General features: G+C 51.5%; 7 protein-coding genes across 7 annotated transcripts; 4 read left to right on the forward strand and 3 right to left on the reverse strand.

Annotated features, from left to right (window-relative positions):
* Positions 1-2,072: 2,072 nt before the first annotated feature.
* Positions 2,073-3,267, forward strand: BO70DRAFT_339933 (ATG3/ATG10 family protein; the record flags this gene model as incomplete). The annotated part of the gene is made up of 4 exons (XM_025541264.1): positions 2,073-2,437; positions 2,604-2,729; positions 2,790-3,008; positions 3,061-3,267. Exons 1-4 carry the CDS (start codon positions 2,285-2,287, stop codon positions 3,265-3,267), a joined length of 705 nt encoding a protein of 234 aa, XP_025397537.1. The 5' UTR covers positions 2,073-2,284.
* On the reverse strand, positions 2,970-4,179 carry BO70DRAFT_339937 (U2 snRNP complex subunit MSL1). The gene is made up of 3 exons (XM_025541265.1): positions 3,973-4,179; positions 3,704-3,917; positions 2,970-3,648 (listed from the first exon to the last, which is right to left on the reverse strand). Exons 1-3 carry the CDS (start codon positions 4,041-4,043, stop codon positions 3,355-3,357), a joined length of 579 nt encoding a protein of 192 aa, XP_025397538.1. The 5' UTR covers positions 4,044-4,179; the 3' UTR covers positions 2,970-3,354.
* Positions 4,180-4,324: 145 nt separating this feature from the next.
* On the forward strand, positions 4,325-5,796 carry BO70DRAFT_363736 (WD40 repeat domain-containing protein). Its single transcript, XM_025543645.1, has 4 exons — positions 4,325-4,647; positions 4,702-5,288; positions 5,359-5,599; positions 5,657-5,796. Exons 1-4 carry the CDS (start codon positions 4,425-4,427, stop codon positions 5,695-5,697), a joined length of 1,092 nt encoding a protein of 363 aa, XP_025397539.1. The 5' UTR covers positions 4,325-4,424; the 3' UTR covers positions 5,698-5,796.
* A 218-nt stretch (positions 5,797-6,014) lies between these two features.
* BO70DRAFT_430673 (lipase family protein) lies at positions 6,015-7,412 on the forward strand (the record flags this gene model as incomplete). Its single annotated transcript, XM_025548177.1, has 2 exons — positions 6,015-6,338; positions 6,399-7,412. The coding sequence occupies exons 1-2, from the start codon at positions 6,066-6,068 to the stop codon at positions 7,410-7,412; spliced, it is 1,287 nt and encodes a 428-aa protein (XP_025397540.1). The 5' UTR covers positions 6,015-6,065.
* A 719-nt stretch (positions 7,413-8,131) lies between these two features.
* Positions 8,132-12,511, reverse strand: BO70DRAFT_380948 (WW domain protein). The gene is made up of 3 exons (XM_025545434.1): positions 9,576-12,511; positions 8,921-9,527; positions 8,132-8,866 (listed from the first exon to the last, which is right to left on the reverse strand). Exons 1-3 carry the CDS (start codon positions 12,236-12,238, stop codon positions 8,321-8,323), a joined length of 3,816 nt encoding a protein of 1,271 aa, XP_025397541.1. The 5' UTR covers positions 12,239-12,511; the 3' UTR covers positions 8,132-8,320.
* Positions 12,512-13,123: 612 nt separating this feature from the next.
* Positions 13,124-15,331, reverse strand: BO70DRAFT_363739 (uncharacterized protein). Its single transcript, XM_025543646.1, has 6 exons — positions 15,300-15,331; positions 15,123-15,243; positions 14,461-15,056; positions 14,223-14,402; positions 13,617-14,138; positions 13,124-13,558 (listed from the first exon to the last, which is right to left on the reverse strand). The coding sequence occupies exons 2-6, from the start codon at positions 15,160-15,162 to the stop codon at positions 13,142-13,144; spliced, it is 1,755 nt and encodes a 584-aa protein (XP_025397542.1). The 5' UTR covers positions 15,163-15,243; positions 15,300-15,331; the 3' UTR covers positions 13,124-13,141.
* Positions 15,332-17,979: 2,648 nt separating this feature from the next.
* Positions 17,980-18,696, forward strand: BO70DRAFT_90511 (uncharacterized protein). Its single transcript, XM_025548831.1, has one exon. The coding sequence runs from the start codon at positions 18,035-18,037 to the stop codon at positions 18,437-18,439; it is 405 nt and encodes a 134-aa protein (XP_025397543.1). The 5' UTR covers positions 17,980-18,034; the 3' UTR covers positions 18,440-18,696.
* Positions 18,697-18,766: the final 70 nt, after the last annotated feature.

An 18,766-nucleotide genomic window follows, 5' to 3' on the forward strand; every position in this document is an offset into this window, starting at 1 on the left:
CAAATACTGATACTCGACTCGGCGAACCGCGGGGAAGGGGGATCCGGAGGATCCCTCCTGGAAGTTAAAAGTAAGAGCAAGGATATAAAGAAGTCAGACAAGAAAACAAGACACGAGGCCAACAGAGTCCGGTACTGCGGAAGGCTTCTTCTTGTCTCCCCCGAAACACTGAAGAGAAGGACAAGCTATTGACAGAGCCGATTGTTTATTGAGGTGCCAGCAAGAGGGGTGGAAAGGGCCAGGGATTGGGAGGACGTTATGCAGCGCCCAAAAAGAAGGTACAAGAAAGGAAATAACAAGAACAAGATAACAATAATAACTGGTGATTTCACTGGAAGCACGGAGGGGTGGATTCTGGGATGATCGGAGGACTAGAAGATCATGAATCGCACGGCACCTGGGGTAAAGTAAGGGAGATAGCTAGATACATGAGTGAAGTGGAGTTGGACTGGGCTGCCATGGTTCAGGATGCACGAAAGACACAACAATGACGAATGCGTTATCCACGGGCAACTGTAGCTCTCACGGGCAGCGGAACTGGCGAGCCAAACGATGGATCGCCAGGTTGCAGTCGGTCGGTCGGGATGGGAACCAGCTTATGACAGGATTTCATTATGAACAGCAACAGCTCAACCCGCCAGTCAGTCAGTCAGGCAGGCAGGTAGTAGCTGTAGTAGGGGAAGATAGCTCCTGAGTACGGAGTATCAGACCCAGCGACCACGCCATTCACACTTCCTGAAAGCGGACAAGTATCTACTCCGTATCTACTCCGTACTAGTGGTTAGTAGCATGCAAAAGGAGTGTTGCAGCCGAGGCGATGCAGCCAGAAGCGCCCAAGAAAGAAGAGAAACGTAAGCGGGTAACTATCGGACATGCCGCTACTCTGTAGTTCAAACCCATTTGGATCGTCAGGACCATCGGCTGAGTTTAGCTCCAGCCGTGGATCCTCTCCAGGGGGAGAAAGCTTGACGGCGATGGGGTCATGATTGGTGCTGGGAGGCCACAACTAGAGCTAAAGAACTAGTCCCTTCTTCCGTACCTCGGTCAGTGATAGTATCTAGACTAGATACTCCCTAGCAAGGATGAGATTACGGAGTACTACTAGTATTATTATGATGAGCGACGGAGTAGTACCGATGTCGATAGATGAATAATAAATTATGAGTGGTACGGAGTACAAATTTACTTGGTACTGCTAGTCAGATACCCACCGGTATACTTACATACTCCATACTTTTCTCAAATTTCATCATATCCGGGTTCGGGTTCGGGTTGGGGACAGGATTTTATCTGGAATCCGACTGGAGTCCGGGGTACTCTGTCTACTACGAGATACTACCCAAGTACCTTCCTAACATACCGTAGATACCTACCTAGCTAGGTACCTAGATAGATTTATATGATATTAAGTACCAGTACGGAGTACTACTAAGGTACCCTAGGTAGTAGGTACTAACTACTACTATCTATGTACTCTGTAGATCAGGTTGCAACTGCCGAACCTCCAATAGCATTTCCCCTCCCACTAACGCCTACGGTACGGTGTAATTCTTCTGCCAATGTTGCTTATGTATGAAGGTAGATACAGTATGTACTCAAAATGCAAAGGTAGCGAGGTAAGTACAAGTACGGAGAAGTACTACTAGTAAGGTACTTAGGTAGGTACTACCTTACCTTTCCTATCTTCTACTATTTTATGTGGTCCTCGTATTGACAATACCTCCCCAGTACCTACCCACAGACAGAGTACTACTACTCCGTAAATACACTTCATCCGTCAGAGATGTTTCAAATTCTAGGTACCTCTCATCAGATATGTACCTACTATCTAGATACATAGCTTCGAACTAACTACAGAGTATGGTACCTTGGCTCCTCTCAGGTTTTACCGGCCCAGACACACAGCCAAGAGTCTGGAGGGACATCTCCGATTCAAGTCCCAACAAACCTTTCTCCCATACTGCTATTGATGTATCCGGTTTCGGCCCCCCTCCCATGCCCGTGCCCAGCTAGTACTTCTTACCACCTCCTACTAATCCGTACTTAGATAATACATATCACTTCCACGCCGCCACTACTACTACGCCACTAGCAGCTACTGCGACTCTGCAAGCAGCCTTGTCTGTTACCCGCGAACGGCTTGGGTTAGTCAGTTCACATACGCTACGAACACAGATCGGTGTGCTTCTGGATAGAAAACGGCATAGGGTTTCCGCAACGCAAAGGCTTCTGCAGCCTTGTGTGTCGGTCAGCGGTCGGATTACACCGCGTCTTTACCTGTCGCATGGCGTCCTCTCCTTCAAACCAACAAACCCTATCGGGTTTCCCTTTGCTCACTGCTGAGGAATTTGATGCCGCTTGCTGCGCCTTTTTGGATCGAGTTCACGTGGTAGGTGATGCTGCGGTGGGATGGTCATCGATCCAAGTCCATCAACGAGTTAGTAGTTGCCTTTCGCTTGCCGTTCGATCTTTCTTTCCGCTGTTACCCTGCGATCGCCTCCCCTCTTAGTCGCAAAGCCATGAGAATGAGAATCCCAGGCTTTTATGAAATATTATTGGTTGCGGGGCCTGCTCTCTCTTCCCGGTTCCAGCTAATCCGTTAGGCAACGGGCTCAATTCTGCGCATATCGCGATATATTGGCCTTGATAGCTCCTCCCATCCTGATGGGCCGTGGCAAGGCTCTAGGATGGATCAAGAATCGCAATGGGAGGCCCTGGAGGATGACCCTGTCCGTGAAACAACTTATGTCATCGTACACGGGTCTTAGGTCTTGTCTAACATCTGATAGGAAGCTCTTATCCGTACGCCTGTGCCGGTTGCCTGTTTACAGGTGCTCTATGATGTTCTTCTTTCCCCCACGTACCAAGTCCCCGTTTTGTATTTCCAGTTACGAGAGGATAACCAGCCGGCGCCGCTGGAAATTGACACGGTTTACCAATACCTAGTACCGGACCAGTACAAGAAAGAACTTCGGAATGTTGGTATCATGGGTGGTATTAGTTTCGGTGTACGTGCAAGTGTTCACGACCCTAGTCCAAGCTAGAGCTCATGCTACGTAGTATCATCCAGACTCCGGAACACCGGCGTTTTTCGTTCATCCATGCCAAACGACGGATGCGATGAGGCGTATCGCTGAGCAGCAATGCGTCACTCCTGAGGCTTACCTCATAATCTGGCTAGGACTCGTGGGTAATCGTCTCGGCCTTCAGCTGCCAAAGGAACTCTTCACTACAGAGAGTATGCCGAAGTTCCAAGGCGCGATGTGACTATGTTTGAAAACAAACATGCAGCCTTTTTTCCATGGGACCCTTCTCGGCCTGGCTGGCATATGCCCATCATCGAAAAGAAGCGACTTAGTCTTCATCTGACGAGGCATCCATCGGTACATCACTATCCTCATCCATTGGTGCTTCCTCCTCATCGCTCTCTTCCTCACGCGGTCTTTTGACACCATGAGCTCCTGGGGCTTCTCCATTAACCTCACCAAATGGCTTCGATGGCAATGCCACGGATCCTGGCGGGCCACTAAATATCGACTTTTGAAGGTCTGTAGACGCCCCCACTGTTTGTGCACTGGCAGTTGGTATTTGATAGGTTCCGCGGAGCCGGGAGATAACGTCAGATGCGCCTTTAGCATAAACAATTTTCTATATTTTGTTAATGAGCCAAGAGCAACCCCAAACCACAATGCATCGAGCATACCATCTGTTTACCAAAGAATTCCGCTCCCTGTAGAGACCGCATAGCTTGCGTACTGGCTTGCACATCTTTAAAGACTATGTGCGCTTGACCGCGCATTTTTTCAGTTTTTAAAGCGACGACGTCTAGAACAGTGCCGTAGGTCGAAAAGAGCATGTAGAGCGAGAGTCGTAGGTCATGTTTCCGCAATTTGTCGGGTAGGTTGGTACAGTACAAACTAGAGACCCGTTAATGGAGTCACTCGGGGAAAGCAGGTAGGATATGGGCCCGACCTTTGGTTTGGCAGACCCGTAGACGCGGGTTTACCTTGGCCACCACGCGCTGGCACTACCCTGGTAGTCATCACTGCAGATTCGAGGTTGAAAGGGCCAGAGGGGATAATGGCACAGTGCCGGCGGGGCAGAATTCACAGTTCACAGTAAAAGACAAAGAAGGTACGCCCCTGCCCGAGAAAGAAAAGCAATTGGAGTGGAACCTGAAGTCTGCACGGCTTGCTAGCACGTACTACTACTTCTGAAGTTGAACCTGAGCACAAGTCATGTGATATTGGTATTATCTAATCGTGGCTGGGCCCGCGTCATCTTCCCGCCCGCTTCCCCTGTTCCCCTCATCTGGCGGATCATCGTCACCCCCAAGTCTCATTGTATCTTCTTGTCTACTAGTTACCATTATAATTACATCCACATCACGGCAGTAGAGAGCTCCTCCTGTCCCCCTACTCATCATGGCCTCTCCTGAAGCTCATCATCTTTTCCACAACCCAATTGCCGATCACTCTTTCTCGTCTGATAAGACGACCCTTGCAGTTGCGCGTGATAACAACGTGGAGCTATACCAGAGATCAGGCAGCAAGTTCTCATTGACGGACGAGCTTAAAGGCCACGAGAAGACGGTGACTGGCGTGGATATTGCGCCTGATAGTGGCCGCATTGTAACTTGCTCGCAGGGTAAGTGTTTACTTCTCATCCTACAGGATCTTAACTAAGTCGACTTGGATGTAGACCGCAATGCCTATGTTTGGGAGCAAACTCCATCGGGTTGGAAACCGACATTAGTTCTCCTTCGGATCAACAGGGCGGCTACTTTTGTTCGATGGTCACCATCTGAGCAGAAGTTCGCTGTCGGATCCGGAGCCCGCGTGATTGCAGTATGCTACTTTGAGGAAGAGAATGACTGGTGGATCTCGAAGCATCTGAAGAAGCCCATTCGGAGTACTATTACTACTCTTGCTTGGCATCCCAATTCGGTCCTCCTAGCTGCAGGCTCAACGGATTCACATGCCCGAGTCTTTTCTAGTTTCATCAAGGGAGTCGATACCCGCCCGGAGCCGAGTGCCTGGGGAGAGCGTCTACCTTTCAACACGATCTGCGGCGAATATCTGAACGATTCGGCGGGATGGGTTCACGGAGTGTCTTTCTCTCCAAGTGGAAATGCACTTGCCTTTACCGGCCATGATAGCAGTGTCACCGTCGTATACCCGAGTGCACCGGAACAGCCCCCCCGGGCAATGTTGAACATCACCACTCGTCTTCTACCATTTAACAGTTTGATTTGGAATGGCGAAAATGAGATCATCGCTGCAGGACACGTTAGTTTACCCTGTTTGCTCTGTTTGGAATCCTTGTTAAATGGCACTGGGCTAACAACCATGGGCATAGGATTGCGAGCCATACCGCCTGCATGGGGACGAAAGTGGATGGCAGTTGACGGGGACTATTGAGGATAAGGCAGGACCAGGTGCTGGGAATGCTCGTGAAGAATCTGCCCTTCACATGTTCCGCCAAATGGACCTTAAAGGACAGACCCAAGCCGACACTCAGCTCCAGACAACCCACCAAAATACCATCAGTACTGTGAGGGTGTTTGAAAGTACGGACGGTACTGTGCGCAAGTTTAGTAGTAAGATCCATTCTCTCCCCTCATGATCCAACAGTTGTGCTAATCTCAAATTAACAGCAAGCGGAGTGGACGGCCGTGTGGTTATCTGGAGCTTCTAAGCAAATCGCATCTTACTACTGGTAGCGCCTGATCTACTTGTGGAGGGTCCTGTTCAGAGCGCATCTTGATACGGGTTGGGGTCCTGCATGTCGATGCAGGCGAGGAGGGCGCCAGTGCGTTAAGGAGTGCCGGATGCTAGATTGGGATATCTTGGGAAATGTGTGCACTATCAATACTTAGCTCACAATATAAATAAGTTTCGCCATGCCCTTACCGGATGGGTGATGTAATGATGTTATGTAATACACGCCTATCACGGGGTCAGCTTCCCCGGATTTCGCGACGTCACGGGTTGCTCTTGACTCCCGACTCTCCTATTTGCTCTACTGCAGCAGATTGTGAGGACGACAATGAAGAGCGAAGCGCCATGGTTTTTGGACATCGAATACTTTTCCGGTTTCTTGCACTCCTAGCCCTCTACACATCCGTCCCGGCGGCTTCTTGCGCACTTGTTCCCCTTGCAGCAAACGGAATATCTCCCAGTCAGGCCCTACGTCCAGTTTCCCAGGAGCTTTTCAGGTCTCTAGAGGAGCTGGCACGTGTGGTTGACGTTTCTTACTGCGTTGGTAGCACCGGGCTCCAGAAGCCCTTCGAATGTCTGAGTCACTGCAGTGATCTAGGGGCCTTCGAACTGCTCACCGTAAGTCAGCCAGACATATCCTATGGACCACCCTGTCATTTCTGCTGATATATTTACTAGACATGGAATACCGGACCGTTTCTTTCGGACTCTTGCGGCTACATAGCACTCTCTCACTCGCCGTCACTTGACCGCATTATCGTTGCTTTCCGTGGCACCTATTCCATCACGAACACTATCATTGATCTTTCGGCCTATCCACAGAGCTATGTGCCATACCAACCACGCGATGAGGGAAACGGGGATGCGATACCACAATGTCTGAATTGTACCGTTCATGCAGGGTTCATGGCCTCGTGGCAGAACACACGTTCGATTGTACTCGACCAAGTCTCCGTCGCGAGGGAGCAACACCCCAATCACAAATTGGTACTGGTCGGCCACTCACTCGGCGGGGCAGTTGCTGCACTGGCTGGGGTGGAGATGCAACTGCGAGGCTGGGAGCCAACAGTGACTACGTTTGGGCAACCGAAGGTTGGAAACAGAGGCTTTGCTGACTTTCTTGGCAAAATATTTGGAATGAGCGGCCCGGCGAGGTCCCTATCTGCGGAAGAATGGAGCTTTCGCAGGGTTACACACATCCATGATCCTGTACCCCTTCTGCCGCTGGAGGACTGGGGGTATGAGATGCATGTGGGGGAAATCTTCATTTCTAAGGAGGAACTTCCACCATCCATTCACGAAGTTCATCTGTGCGAGGGCGCTACCGACCCACGCTGCATATCTGGTCTGGAAGGGGCAGAGAACTTGGCGCTTAATCCGCATGAGGCGGCCGCTCTGGCCACGGACTCGGACGCACATGCTGACTGGGCTCGTGCTCATTCGACGGAACTAGAAGTTCTGTCCAATGACCATGGATCTCAGTTGCCTCTAGTCTCGCAGAGGGCTGGTGCTGGTGCTGGTGCTGGTGCTGGTGCTGGTGCCGGTGCCGAATCCCAGGCACTACGCAATCTTCCTTGGGATCTCATCTCATCCGGATATCGACTCTGGCAGCTCTTTTTCTCCCATCGAGATTACTTTTGGCGCCTTGGGCTTTGTGTTCCCGGCGGAGATCCCACGGGCAAGGGCTGGTAGCCTCTCCATGACGCAGGATGCTTTTTACACATTAAAAGATCAACATGAGTCCATAGCTGCTTATGTAGGGATAAGGGCAGCGAAGACTCGATTTGACCACCCTTCCTTTCACCCACCCACCTTCAAGTCGATCCTGCACCATGCATTATGTACTGTACATATATTGTATCCAGCCCGGTGGAATTTTAATTACCGCGGTAAAATAAAATCACTCCAATCTTCTATAATTCATTATATAGTGGAGTGGGTCTGGGAGGCTTTTAACTTGAAGAATAACGCAAGGGCTTCTGCATTACAGTCTGCAGATTGGTGGGGTCGAATAGGAAATCATGAACGTATAGGCGAGCTAGATCGAAGGCTGGCCGCAAACCCAAACACCTCATACATATAATAGGATTACAGACATGGAAGAGAAGGAAATCCCTCGCTAGTACAACGATATCGTGGGTAGAGGTTACACTGTGAGCTATACATATTACGTCGTATCTTGACTGGGGGTCAACGTCAACACAGGGAGGGGGCTATCAGAAGTACATGTCATCGGCTCAAGTTAGACGCTCGATCAAGCGCCTACCCCCGGTGTGGTTAGATAAGAGGGCGGCTTGTTCAGAAAGGTCAGAGGGGGTCTGCTACAGGTGGATATAACTTTGAAGATGTATACTGTGGTCCAAGTGTCATTTTTGCAGAATGACCATGCCACACGAGATATACCAATAAGCATTGGATATGTTGATGCGCTAAGTATGAGATAGATTGAACGAATGAAGCAAGTCCGTATACTCGTAAAAGAGAGAGAGAGAACACGAAGAAGAATGCCAAAAGGCGTGATAGGTGGGGGAAGGGATCGGTGAAATGTATCACATCAGAACTCCAAATCTGCCAAAGCCTCGGCCCGAATCATCTGCCACTTACTTCCCCGGCTCCAGGCTGGGAACAATCACGGGCCCATACTTTACAACCGTACCAAATGTCCCATCTCCCTGTACCATGAAGTCCACAGCAAGATTCAGCTTTCCACTCCCTTGATTTGTAGAGGTGTACCCATACATCGTGTTAACAACTTCCGGGTCGTAGGCAACAATGGCAACATAGTTACGACGGCCCATGAGCTTCCGATGCTCACGAGGTTGTCCCGTGACGTCGGATTGAAAGATCTCTAGCATATCTTCCTTAGTATCAGTTGGTTGTGAAGGCGTCGAGCGATGGCCATTAGCAGGGACATAGAGAGGCTTGTTGCTGCTGTGGAGAAGTTTGATGACATATGAAGGCGGGGGGTTGTTCACAACCGGCGAAGAAATAAGCTGATACATTGTCTTGTGGTTTGATGGAAAAGATGGATCGTGTACCAGTCCAGCACCGCAGGCATTGACAGCACCGGAGAGGAAAGTCATCCGCAAAGACTTTTGGTGCGCAATACCCTGAAGCGTACGAATAAGGTAGGTCCGTTCAAGGTCCTATAGAGACGGTTAGTTCAAGGGCACACAGTCATGCACGCGATATGTACACACCTTGGACTCGTGCGTCCACTGGTCTCGGAGCTCATCCAGCAGGTCAAGCTCGCCAAATGGGCTAAGAATCCCACCCATGAGGCCGGTCTTTCCCACAGCACGCTTGACGGAATCAAAACCGGATCCCACCATACCTTTGGCGCCCACAACGCCAGCCACGGAGCTTGTAACTTTTCCCAGTACATTATATGCCCCTGTGACGGCTCTTTTCCCCGTAGCAACCGTATGTGCAATGTGCTCTGCAGTCTCGAGTCGTGGGTAGATGATGGGTACCGAAAGCATCCACAAGCAGTGCTGCACGGTTGGAGGTAGCATAGCCACCTTGGGAAAAATACCTTGATATGTTGGCCCAGCCACCACTTGATGCGGATTGCGCTCCGCGCGACAATCGAGACCGACAGCAACCACAGCTGGCCCAAGGTATTTGACAAAGTGCCAGCCCGTGCCAGTTATGGTAAATAAATCGGTGTCGTTCCTGACACTGCGGAGTAAGTCAAGTGTGGTGTGATGCTGAAACAGCAAGTACATCTCTGTTCCTACTCGGCCCACGTTCTTGAACATATTCGAGAATTGCATATGCTCGGGATAGGAGCCGAATCCATCAAATCTGCAAAAGTCAACATCCGCCGCCCTAACGGAGAAATCCAGGACTCACATATCGTGATCATCAATCTGGCAAACATAGGGAATCTGGGCGAATGATTCTCTCAAATGTGGTTGATCAAAATGGCTTGTGTAGTAGTGAAAGTACGCATGCGAGACGTCTTCCTCGTGGGCCGTGGTCCAGGGGGTTTTTTTCCTTGCCTCCTTTCCACTTATTGTAAGCCATTGCTTGAGGCATGGTATCTCCTTCCACATTCGATCGGCGTAAATCTGGCCTCCCAGGCACAACTGTGCATGGAACCCTCCAATCTCATTATGTTTCTGCATAATGTCTTTCCACATGAACCCTACGCCCCCCAGTCGAGATCGTTCATTCGCATTTACATTCAAAGAAAAGTCGTTCCCAGAGGTGGTGATAAAACGCCAACCTGTTTCGTAACGTCCAGCAACCAAAAACTCATAGCGTGTGCAACCAAGATGGGATGTGATCGCGTAAGTCCACTTTGCAGGACCGCCTTCATCCATCGGTAAATCCACTTCATACTTATAAAACGTCCATCGCTGATGGACGGAGATAGGCATTGCTTTCAGTTGTCGCGGGTTGGGAGATAGATCGACACTCTGGTGGATATGTATTGAGGGAGGTTGTGCAGCGTCGGTCACCAAGAGAATGGAGCCTAGCCAAATTCCACGCTCCACGTCCATATTGTTGTAGCGGAGATACGGGCCAAAGTAGACACCATTCGTTGGTGCAACCTTGTACAAATCAATCCCACTGCTCGGTGGAGGGCCGGTAAATCCCGTTACGATGGGCGATTGCAGGCTCTCATACCCCGGCGTCAAAGGAATCCCAGGAGATGTCAGAGGCTTAACAAAGGCCGATAAGACTGGAGATGCTAGAGGATGACTGCTATACACGCTGCCTACTGGAGACAGCGGAGTTTCATTGAGGTTCAAAGGTGTTGGCCCTTTAGGGAACTCCCACTGGGTAGACTGCGTTGGTAGATGAATATAGTAGTACTGGCCTGAATTTGGGTCGAGATGAGCAATCCAGCCTTCAGGGAGAGGCGGAGGAGAGGCGGGCGGAAGCCCTGGGGTTGGTAGCGCGCTGGCTATAGCATGTTGAAGGATCGGCTGGTTTCCGCTCTGCACAGGGGTTTGAATGCCATTGTGAGGATACTGTCCCGGCTGCTGCTGCTGCTGCTGCTGTTGTTGTTGTTGTTGTTGTTGTTGTTGCTGCTGCTGCAGTTGTTGTTGTTGTTGCTGCTGCTGCTGCTGCAGTTGTTGTTGTTGCTGCTGCTGCTGCTGCTGCTGCTGCTGCAGTTGTTGCTGCGGTGATTGCTGCCGCTGTTGCTGCTGCACTTGCACTTGTTCCACCTGTTGCACCTGTTGCTGCTGCTGCTGTGGAGATTGCTGCCGTGACTGCTGTTGTTGTAGCTGCCTTGGATCATTTGCAAACGCTGGGTGGTCGTGAACAGATGTTAACGGCGCAGCGGCTGCTGCAGAACCATTCATAGGGCTAGAACTTGCAGGATGTCCAACAGGCGGGGTGGGCTGACTAGTGAATACCGGAATACGCTGCTTCTCATTCGAATGATTCTGGGACGTCGCAGGCCCCGATACACTTGAGTAGGCAGGCGGGGGTGATGAGCTTATGCGCATTCTTTCCAGATCCTGCTCAAGCGCATTGGGTGGTATTCTAGTCTGTTGCTGAACTGGGTGTGCCTGCGATGGAGATGCTGTTGATTGACTGAGGGGGCTTGCCGGAGGGTTATCTTCGGACACGACTCCGGCACCTTGGTAAACAGTAGGTGGTCCATGTGGTTGGGTCCCAGGCTGCTCCGTTGGAGTCCATGGCCGGGGAACAGGTGGCATCGACTGTTGATTCCTGGGCTGCTGGCCAGCATACTGCTCAGCTCTCCTTTGCGCTGCTGTACCCTGAGCCTGCAGACCGGATAAGGTTGAGGTGCCAGCAATTCCCGAGGCCGCATACCGCGCTTCGATGTCGGACGCCGGGTGCTGTCCAGGCTCAACCACTGGGGTTTCAGGGGGCGGAGGGGAGCCCCGCTGAGCACGGGTTGTTGAGTTCGATGCTGTGGAGCTTATCCGGTTGATTGCGCCATTTGGTGGCTGTAGATTTTTTGCGGTGGGTAGCCTGTTGGAGGCCTGAGGAGGCGGATAATACTGCTGACGGGGATCTGGGTATGCAGTCGCCTGGGACTGAACACCAGCCACAGAAGCTATGGGCGCCGGCAACCGTTGGTGAATCCGGGCAAACAACCCTTCTCTGTCTGGGGAGTCCCCAGCTGGGGATTCGGGCAACGGCTTGGGTATGTTGCCCCGTCGTTCGGCTAGTGTGGCTTGTTTGGGCTCGCGACCATCCCGCAGCCGCAAAGACGCTGGATAATCCGCAGGCTTGGATAGGCCGGAACCAGCCGACATATTGCTCGGAAGAGTGGGGGAATCATCGGACGCAGCTCCGTAGGACACTGGGCTAGAGCCACTGGAGCCGGAGCTCCGGATGTGTTGAGGTCTTTGCCTATCATCGGGGTAGGGCAGGGGCGTAGTATGCGACGAGGCGGGGGGTGGAGTATCTTGCTTGCTAATACGCAATGGCCCAACAACAGGCGACTCGTCCTGTGGCAGGTCCGGAGTGGTATTCAAGAAGAGCTCCTCCTGGGAGCGATTGATCTGGCGGCTTCTGCTGGAGTTCATGATCGGCGATGAACGGTTGTGACTGTCCCAAGTTCTCTAGAGTTCCAAACACCCTCTGGATCCAAAGGCGGAGGGATTGAAACTAGGGCGCAACTGGGGTTAGACGACGGAGGAGGTATGCGACAGCGACAGGGGAAAGTAGCAAGAGAGATGCGGGGTATGCTATCAATAAGGAGGATGGAGGGGGGGGAAGAACCAAGCTGCCTTGATGCGAGAGGAGTCCGTCTATCATTCTTCGTCTGTCTAGAAGCGGAGATGGAAAAGGGAGAAGGAGGAGAGGGAGAGAGAAAGAGAGAAAGAGAGGAAGAGAGGAAGAGAGGAAGAGAGAAAGAGAGAGGCAACGAGGTTTCCTGATAGCCGCCGGGGTTGTTGCTCGCCGTCGAATCATTGGCCCAGGTCGAGGGCCCGACTCCGCGGGAGGGGCTGCTCTGCAGCAAATGGTGCGACGAGCATCGATTAGTGCTATTCGTAGAGTATTATCTACCAAGTAGGGATGGACGGACGGAGATATCTCCGGGGTCATTCATCTCTCCATCCATCCATCCCATAAGTATAGTATCGTAAGTACAACGAAGGGCCCCGGTGGATCTCCCCCCGACATCGGGATCGGCCCGCCGCGGTCCCTGCCCGGCCTTTCATTTAACTATTACATACTTGCTTACTATACATACAATACTTACTACCAAGGTCGTGGTCAGCCATGTGTACTTACCTTATACCCTCATGGCATATCTGACAAAACTTCCAGGTACTTAAATTAATTCCCCAGGCGGGGCAAAATCGTGGATTCGTGCAAATCGTGAGCTCCTCTAAACCTCTAACACCCCAAATAAATATAAATAATCAAAGGCGCTTGCATGTACGGGCCGTCTATTTCTCTTCATACCCCCCCCCCCCCTCTCTTCATCCATAATTGACCAGCTGGAACCCGTGCTCCGCCAGCACGTCAATCCAGTCCATCTCCAGAGCATGACCGCCGCGTCCCGAATGTTGGATCTGGCGCTCGTATACTGCCTGCAGCATCTGGCATGTTGTCGATGCACTGTACCCCACCTCGTTCTCCTCGATATTAGAGAGCAGCTCCAAGGCCATCATCTTGAGACCGCTCGACGCCGTGATAGCGCCCGACAAAAATGTCGGGAACGTGATGAACCACCGGTCGCCTGCTCGGCCTCGGTCGATGATCGTCGAAGCCATCTGTAAGATTCGCGCCGCATGATGATTGATTTCCTCTTCGGGCGCCGTGCCGGGTTCCAGACGCTGTCCCGGCCAAAGACTGGTGTACGATAGGAGGAGGCAGGTGTGAAACAGTATCGAAAGCTTCAACGAGTCAGCTTTGAGGTTTCAAACTTCTCAACGGGGTGAGGAGGTCGCTAACCTGTTGCAACATATTTTGCGACTGCTGGGGAAGACTGGCATGGTTCTGAAACATGAACCGCACCTCTTGATGGTCCCATAGTCGGATTAGCACATCGCGTAGCTCCTTGGCTTCCTGCTGCTGTGAGCGCGAATGGATACCGAAATACGGCGTTCTTGTCCTTCGTGACTCCTCGGCAAGAAGGCCGAGCCGGATAGCCAGGTAAAAAGTGTCATGATACAAGCGCACAATGGTAGACACGCCCCCGTACTCTTCCGCGTATATCAGCGTCGAGCCGTCAGACCCTATTGGGTAGAAGAGGGACTGGAGTTCCCCGAGCAGCTGGTTGTCAAGCACTGCACGGACAAATTCCCCGGTTCCCGTGCCGCTGAAAAGGGAGTATAAATCCACGTGGCAAGCCCACCAGATAATGACAGGGAACCGTTCGGGCCTAGATATCGATTGCCTCAGCAGGGTAAGATGTAGTAACCGAGAAATATGATGTGACCAAAGATTCGACCCGCTGGGTTTGGAAGCCGCAATCTAGAGAGAGACGAAAGTTAGGTCACAGATCCACAACGTTCAGCCCTGAGGCATGAACAGAAAGCACCCCTCAAGAAGTCTGACCTCATAGATAAGCAACAGAAAATGTGTCAAATACAGTCCATCCGATAAGATATCCTCGTTACTGCAGAGGCTACCTTGGGCGAAAGGAGCAACCTGGCTGTAGTAATAGGAGACGTCTATATCCTCAACCCCTTGGCGCACCATGCTGAGCGCCGATATAGCCATCATGGCATGATAAAGCTATGAACTTATAATTAGCCTCAGTGCACCGTATCGATCGGGAGGAAGGACCACACACAGGAGGGAAGCTTGAAGCTTCATGTTCAAAGACTTCCACATCCAGACAGTGACTGCTGAGCATTCCGCTTTGTGGGATCATCTGAGGATACACAAAGCTCCGGAAATGTTCGACAAGGGCCATTTCATAACGGTTCGGCTCGGGGCTCCCTGACGTGTGCTGTAAGCTGTTATCTGTGTAATCTGGAACCATTTCCGGGATAGAAGCCGCAGATAATGAGAAACTCTCCTGGTCCGACTCGGGCGAAGGCGGAGTGCTTCTTCTGTCAACAAATAGTTGCCTTTTCGTATATTTGAAGCTATTCAGAACAACGACATTTGGTCCATACGCCCAATCACTATGCTCTGCTTGGAAACTATCGCAGGTTTCAACCTCGAGCACAGCAACGTTGGTCTGGTCTCCTTCAGAAGCCCCGTCCGTATATTCAGGAAGCTGAGAAAAACTCTCTGGAACAGCAACCACATGATAGGTGCCAGGGATTGATGCTTGCGCCTTCCTCTCCCGCTCTTCGTCCGAGGTGAGCATCACGAAAGGCGGGAGAAGATCACCTGTGGGCGAGGTGGCACAGAAGCTCCTTCTAGTGGGCTGTGAATTTGCTGTACAATGGCATCATATTTGTCAGGGGTGATTCAATTTAAGAAGTGGATGGCAGGATTTCTTACAGTCCCAGACTACATTGCCCGTTATCCGGACATCCGGCATCCGCTCTCTTACCCGACGGGTATCGTCTCGGAAACATAAACGTGGTCGATAGTCGCAAACATGACCTAGACGCGAGCATTGCTTGTCACAGTCAGCCTGGAGCTCGGGTGTGTCAAGATCGGACCGTGGTAACATACATTACACTGAGGGCGAAGTTCATCGCATTTGACTAGTTCCTCGTCAGAATAATGCCCACTGAAAACGCGTCTGGGGTTGGATGAGGGTAGGTCCAACGCTACGGCCTTACTCTCCAACCTAAGAATTTTATTTGAGGAACAACTCACCCTTGCGGCTCTGCATCCAACGCAAGCATACAAGTTAGCATGGCCGGAAATTTCGGGAATGACTGCGTTCGCAACACCGGGGGGGGGGGGGGGGCTCACTCTGCATGTCCTAGGCAAGTGATACGACATTAGAGAGATCCAATTGACGAATAATGAAGACTTTCCCCTCGCCAAGCCAAGAGACATACCAACAACCAGTTCGTGACCGGGGTGGGAATCGTACGCGGTGTTGTCGAATTGGGGCCTTTTTCATGGCTGGCAGATCAAAGCCCGCAGTCGGGCCTATCAGGCCATTCTTGGGGGCAATGATAGGCAGCCGTAGAGGCGGCTGCTTCCTCGAGCATCGACCAGATCGGGTTGCCATCGGAATGCCGGCAACCGTAACCGTCATAGAGGCGGCGGCTTTTAGGGTTATTGCCTGGGACGAACGCATTGATTAAAAAAGAAAAGGAAAAGGAAAAGGAAAAGATCACCGATAAGGTGAACAGGGAGAGGGGGTCACACATACCAACTGTATATTTCCGAGCCTAGGCTATGTATGTATGTATGTATGTATGCCTGCCTGCAACGAATTGGATAGTATGTAGGATGCCGCAGTAGTCACTTGAAACCGAGGGGAGAAGTCGGTTAGAGAAGGAAGAGTTAGGGGTCCAGCCTGGAGATAAACGGGCTCGTAGGCAGAGTATATCTATGCATCCTGAAAAAAAGGAGGATCTGGGTTCATCGAACAATCGACGCCAGAAAAGACCATGAGTGGGGTCTGCAAAAAATAGCCAGGAAGCAAGAACGCGAGATAGGATAAGGTACAGAGCTGATGCAGAACGCAGGCGTTCCCGAATCAGCCAGCCCTGTCCCCGGTGGCGGCTCCGATGGAATTAGACAGGAGCCAGGCGAATGGGAACGCAGGGACCATGCCCACCTCAGCTGCGGACCTGGCAACTATACAGTACTAGAGCTTGCAGCTTGCTGGTCTGTGACTCGGTCTGTGACTCGGTGTGAGCAAGAATGGGATTGATCCGTAGGGTTAGGCTGGTACCTTAGGCGAGTGATTAGTCCCAATGAAGGGAAGCCAGACGAGGAGGACCCCCCAATCCGATCTAGAGCCTGGAGTGCAGATGCCAACCATGTGGCAGAGGAGAAGATCCAACCCCTACCCAAGAAAAAAAAATCCAAAGGTAAATTGAGACTAAAAAAAAAAAAAAAAACCCCTCCTTAGCCGCGCCCCCTCCCCAAAAAAAAAGAAAGAAAGAGGGAAAAAAGGGCCGGGGGGCGGAGGGGGTGGCGAGACTGACGTTGGCACCGTCGATGGGCGATGTAGTTCCTCAACCTCTGATAGATCCTGCTGTGGCATCCAATCAAGAGGTGGATCCAAGTGGAACATGATCTGCTTCCAAGTTCCAAATGATAAATCATCAGCTTGATCGGTTTAGTGTTTAGTGTTTACCTTTCGGGAACGATGGGTGCTAGCCAGCCTAGTAGATTACTCCTGTGTGGAACGGAGAAGTGGACACTCAGGAAGACGCGGCGTCTATCTAGATAATAGGTATCTATTGTGTGTATCATTACAGAAGAATAATACGGGGTATGGACTATCGGTCGGTAGGTGAAACGGCGAATAGAGTGATCGATGGATAGATCGATACTATCTAGTCGGACCCGGATATACCAACCCAAAAGCCAAGCAAGGCCCATGGTTCAGGCTGTATTGGGCGTATCATGTGAGCTCGGCGACGCCGGTATACGGAGACCCGAAACACGAGTCATGGTCTCCATCTGCCCAGTCTGTCTCATGCTGTTTGAACTGGTATCGGACGATGCGTCCTCATTGAGACTTGAGAGACGCCAGACCACACGTTTGGGCCCCTGTTCACCACCGGGCCCAATTTTCGGCGTCTTCACGACATATTCTCGGGGCCGAGAATCTCTACTTTGGCAGTGGTTCCGTTTCTGCACCTGAACCACACAACCTTAAAAAAAAAAAAAAAAAAAAAAAAAAAAAAAAAGGTTTCTTGCGACGGTGCGCTGCGCCGCTGAGAACTGAGAAGGGGGGATCCAATCTAGGAATTATTTATTACCTAACCATTGCTAAGTAGCCAGATTGCTAGTCTGCTCTCCGTCGTCCGTTATCCGTCGCCTGTTGTCGTCGACCCCCTGGGCGTTCCGTCGGACGGACGGCTGTAAATGCCGGAAGCCCTACCCAGCCAGTCCCAATGCACTATGACATACCACGCGTATGGCATGCGTACGGTATTTAGTGGGCATTACCTTACGGGTATACCCGCTACTACGCAGTGGTATCAGGGCCTTTCTACCTTTCCTAGTAGATAGTAGATAGTACCTACTACCTACTCTGTACCTACACTACCTTACTAGTACCCGGTAGTTAGCTACCTAGTTAGTAACTATCTATAATTAGGTAAGCGGATAGGATGTCCAATACCGTGTACGGGAGTGGTGTTCCTAAACAAACAGACCGGTACGAAATCCCGGAGTAATATGTAGGCCGCTAGTCCCGTAGTGGTTTGGACCGCCCGTCGTGCGATCGGTTTTCCCTGCCAGGCTCGCCTGGGCCAATCTAGATCTTCGGGATGGCCGCTGCCACCTTGTTGTCGCTTGTCCCGCAGTGCAGGCAAATCCCGTCGCTGGCAAGCGCAAGCCCAATCGTCCGGGGCCATGGGACGAACACCTCTCCCTCCCGGACCCCCTGGGAGGTACACACAGCAATCAGTAGTACTCAGTACTCCGTACTCCGTGACAGTACTAGACACATCATGCTACCGCCATGCAGGAGACACCATGCACCCGTCCTCATTCACTCAGGGCTGTGTGGTCTGAGGTCTCAGACCCCAGGTCAGGTCTTGTCTAAGGCATTCTTTTACGTCGCTACGATCCCCTCCTCCCCGCAGCCCAAGGGTACCTTACCGTCTTACGATGGATTCCCGGGCCCTCGCACCATGGATCTCTCACCCGTCCGCAGCACAAGACCCCCTTGAAAGTCGAAACTGACCTCTCAAGTGGGCTGTGCTTCGACTTCCACGTGCCTGACAAAATGCCTTACCCACTCCTGTACCGTGGACGGGATTGAGCTGGGCCAGGAACGGTATTGGTACCGGCGTACCGCGCTGGTCCCCTGACCGCTGGCTGTGATGCCGCTGCGTGTAGCACTCCGCAATTGTAGTAGTTGGCTTCTTGGTACTATGTACTCCGTACTTAGGTATCTTTCTACTGCTATGAAATGGTACTATCGCAAGTCATCTGCCCGCCCGTCCTCCTGTTCAACTAAGAACTAAGACACCTTCCCCGCATACTCGGGCGACTAG

The sequence above is a fragment of the Aspergillus heteromorphus genome (genome assembly GCF_003184545.1).
Source record: "Aspergillus heteromorphus CBS 117.55 chromosome Unknown BO70scaffold_20, whole genome shotgun sequence".
Taxonomy (NCBI): Eukaryota; Fungi; Ascomycota; class Eurotiomycetes; order Eurotiales; family Aspergillaceae; genus Aspergillus; species Aspergillus heteromorphus.

Bases quoted from the DNA above. Each gene is read 5' to 3' on its own strand.
- BO70DRAFT_363739 (XM_025543646.1), bottom strand. From the start codon at position 15,162: ATGCCGGATGTCCGGATAACGGGCAATGTAGTCTGGGACT. The intron at 15,057-15,122 runs GTAAGAAATCCT...GCCATTGTACAG, and splicing joins GGGCAATGTAGTCTGGGACT to CAAATTCACAGCCCACTAGA. The intron at 14,403-14,460 runs GTGTGTGGTCCT...ATAAGTTCATAG, and splicing joins AAGCTTCAAGCTTCCCTCCT to CTTTATCATGCCATGATGGC.
- BO70DRAFT_339937 (XM_025541265.1), bottom strand. From the start codon at position 4,043: ATGACTACCAGGGTAGTGCCAGCGCGTGGTGGCCAAGGTAAACCCGCG. The intron at 3,918-3,972 runs GTCGGGCCCATA...ACGGGTCTCTAG, and splicing joins ACGGGTCTGCCAAACCAAAG to TTTGTACTGTACCAACCTAC. The intron at 3,649-3,703 runs GTATGCTCGATG...AACAAAATATAG, and splicing joins AATTCTTTGGTAAACAGATG to AAAATTGTTTATGCTAAAGG.
- BO70DRAFT_380948 (XM_025545434.1), bottom strand. From the start codon at position 12,238: ATGAACTCCAGCAGAAGCCGCCAGATCAATCGCTCCCAGGAGGAGCTC. The intron at 9,528-9,575 runs GTGAGTCCTGGA...TGACTTTTGCAG, and splicing joins CAGATTGATGATCACGATAT to ATTTGATGGATTCGGCTCCT. The intron at 8,867-8,920 runs GTGTGTACATAT...CCGTCTCTATAG, and splicing joins AGTGGACGCACGAGTCCAAG to GACCTTGAACGGACCTACCT.
- BO70DRAFT_90511 (XM_025548831.1), top strand. From the start codon at position 18,035: ATGGCCGCTGCCACCTTGTTGTCGCTTGTCCCGCAGTGCAGGCAAATC.
- BO70DRAFT_363736 (XM_025543645.1), top strand. From the start codon at position 4,425: ATGGCCTCTCCTGAAGCTCATCATCTTTTCCACAACCCAATTGCCGAT. The intron at 4,648-4,701 runs GTAAGTGTTTAC...ACTTGGATGTAG, and splicing joins CATTGTAACTTGCTCGCAGG to ACCGCAATGCCTATGTTTGG. The intron at 5,600-5,656 runs GTAAGATCCATT...TCAAATTAACAG, and splicing joins TACTGTGCGCAAGTTTAGTA to CAAGCGGAGTGGACGGCCGT.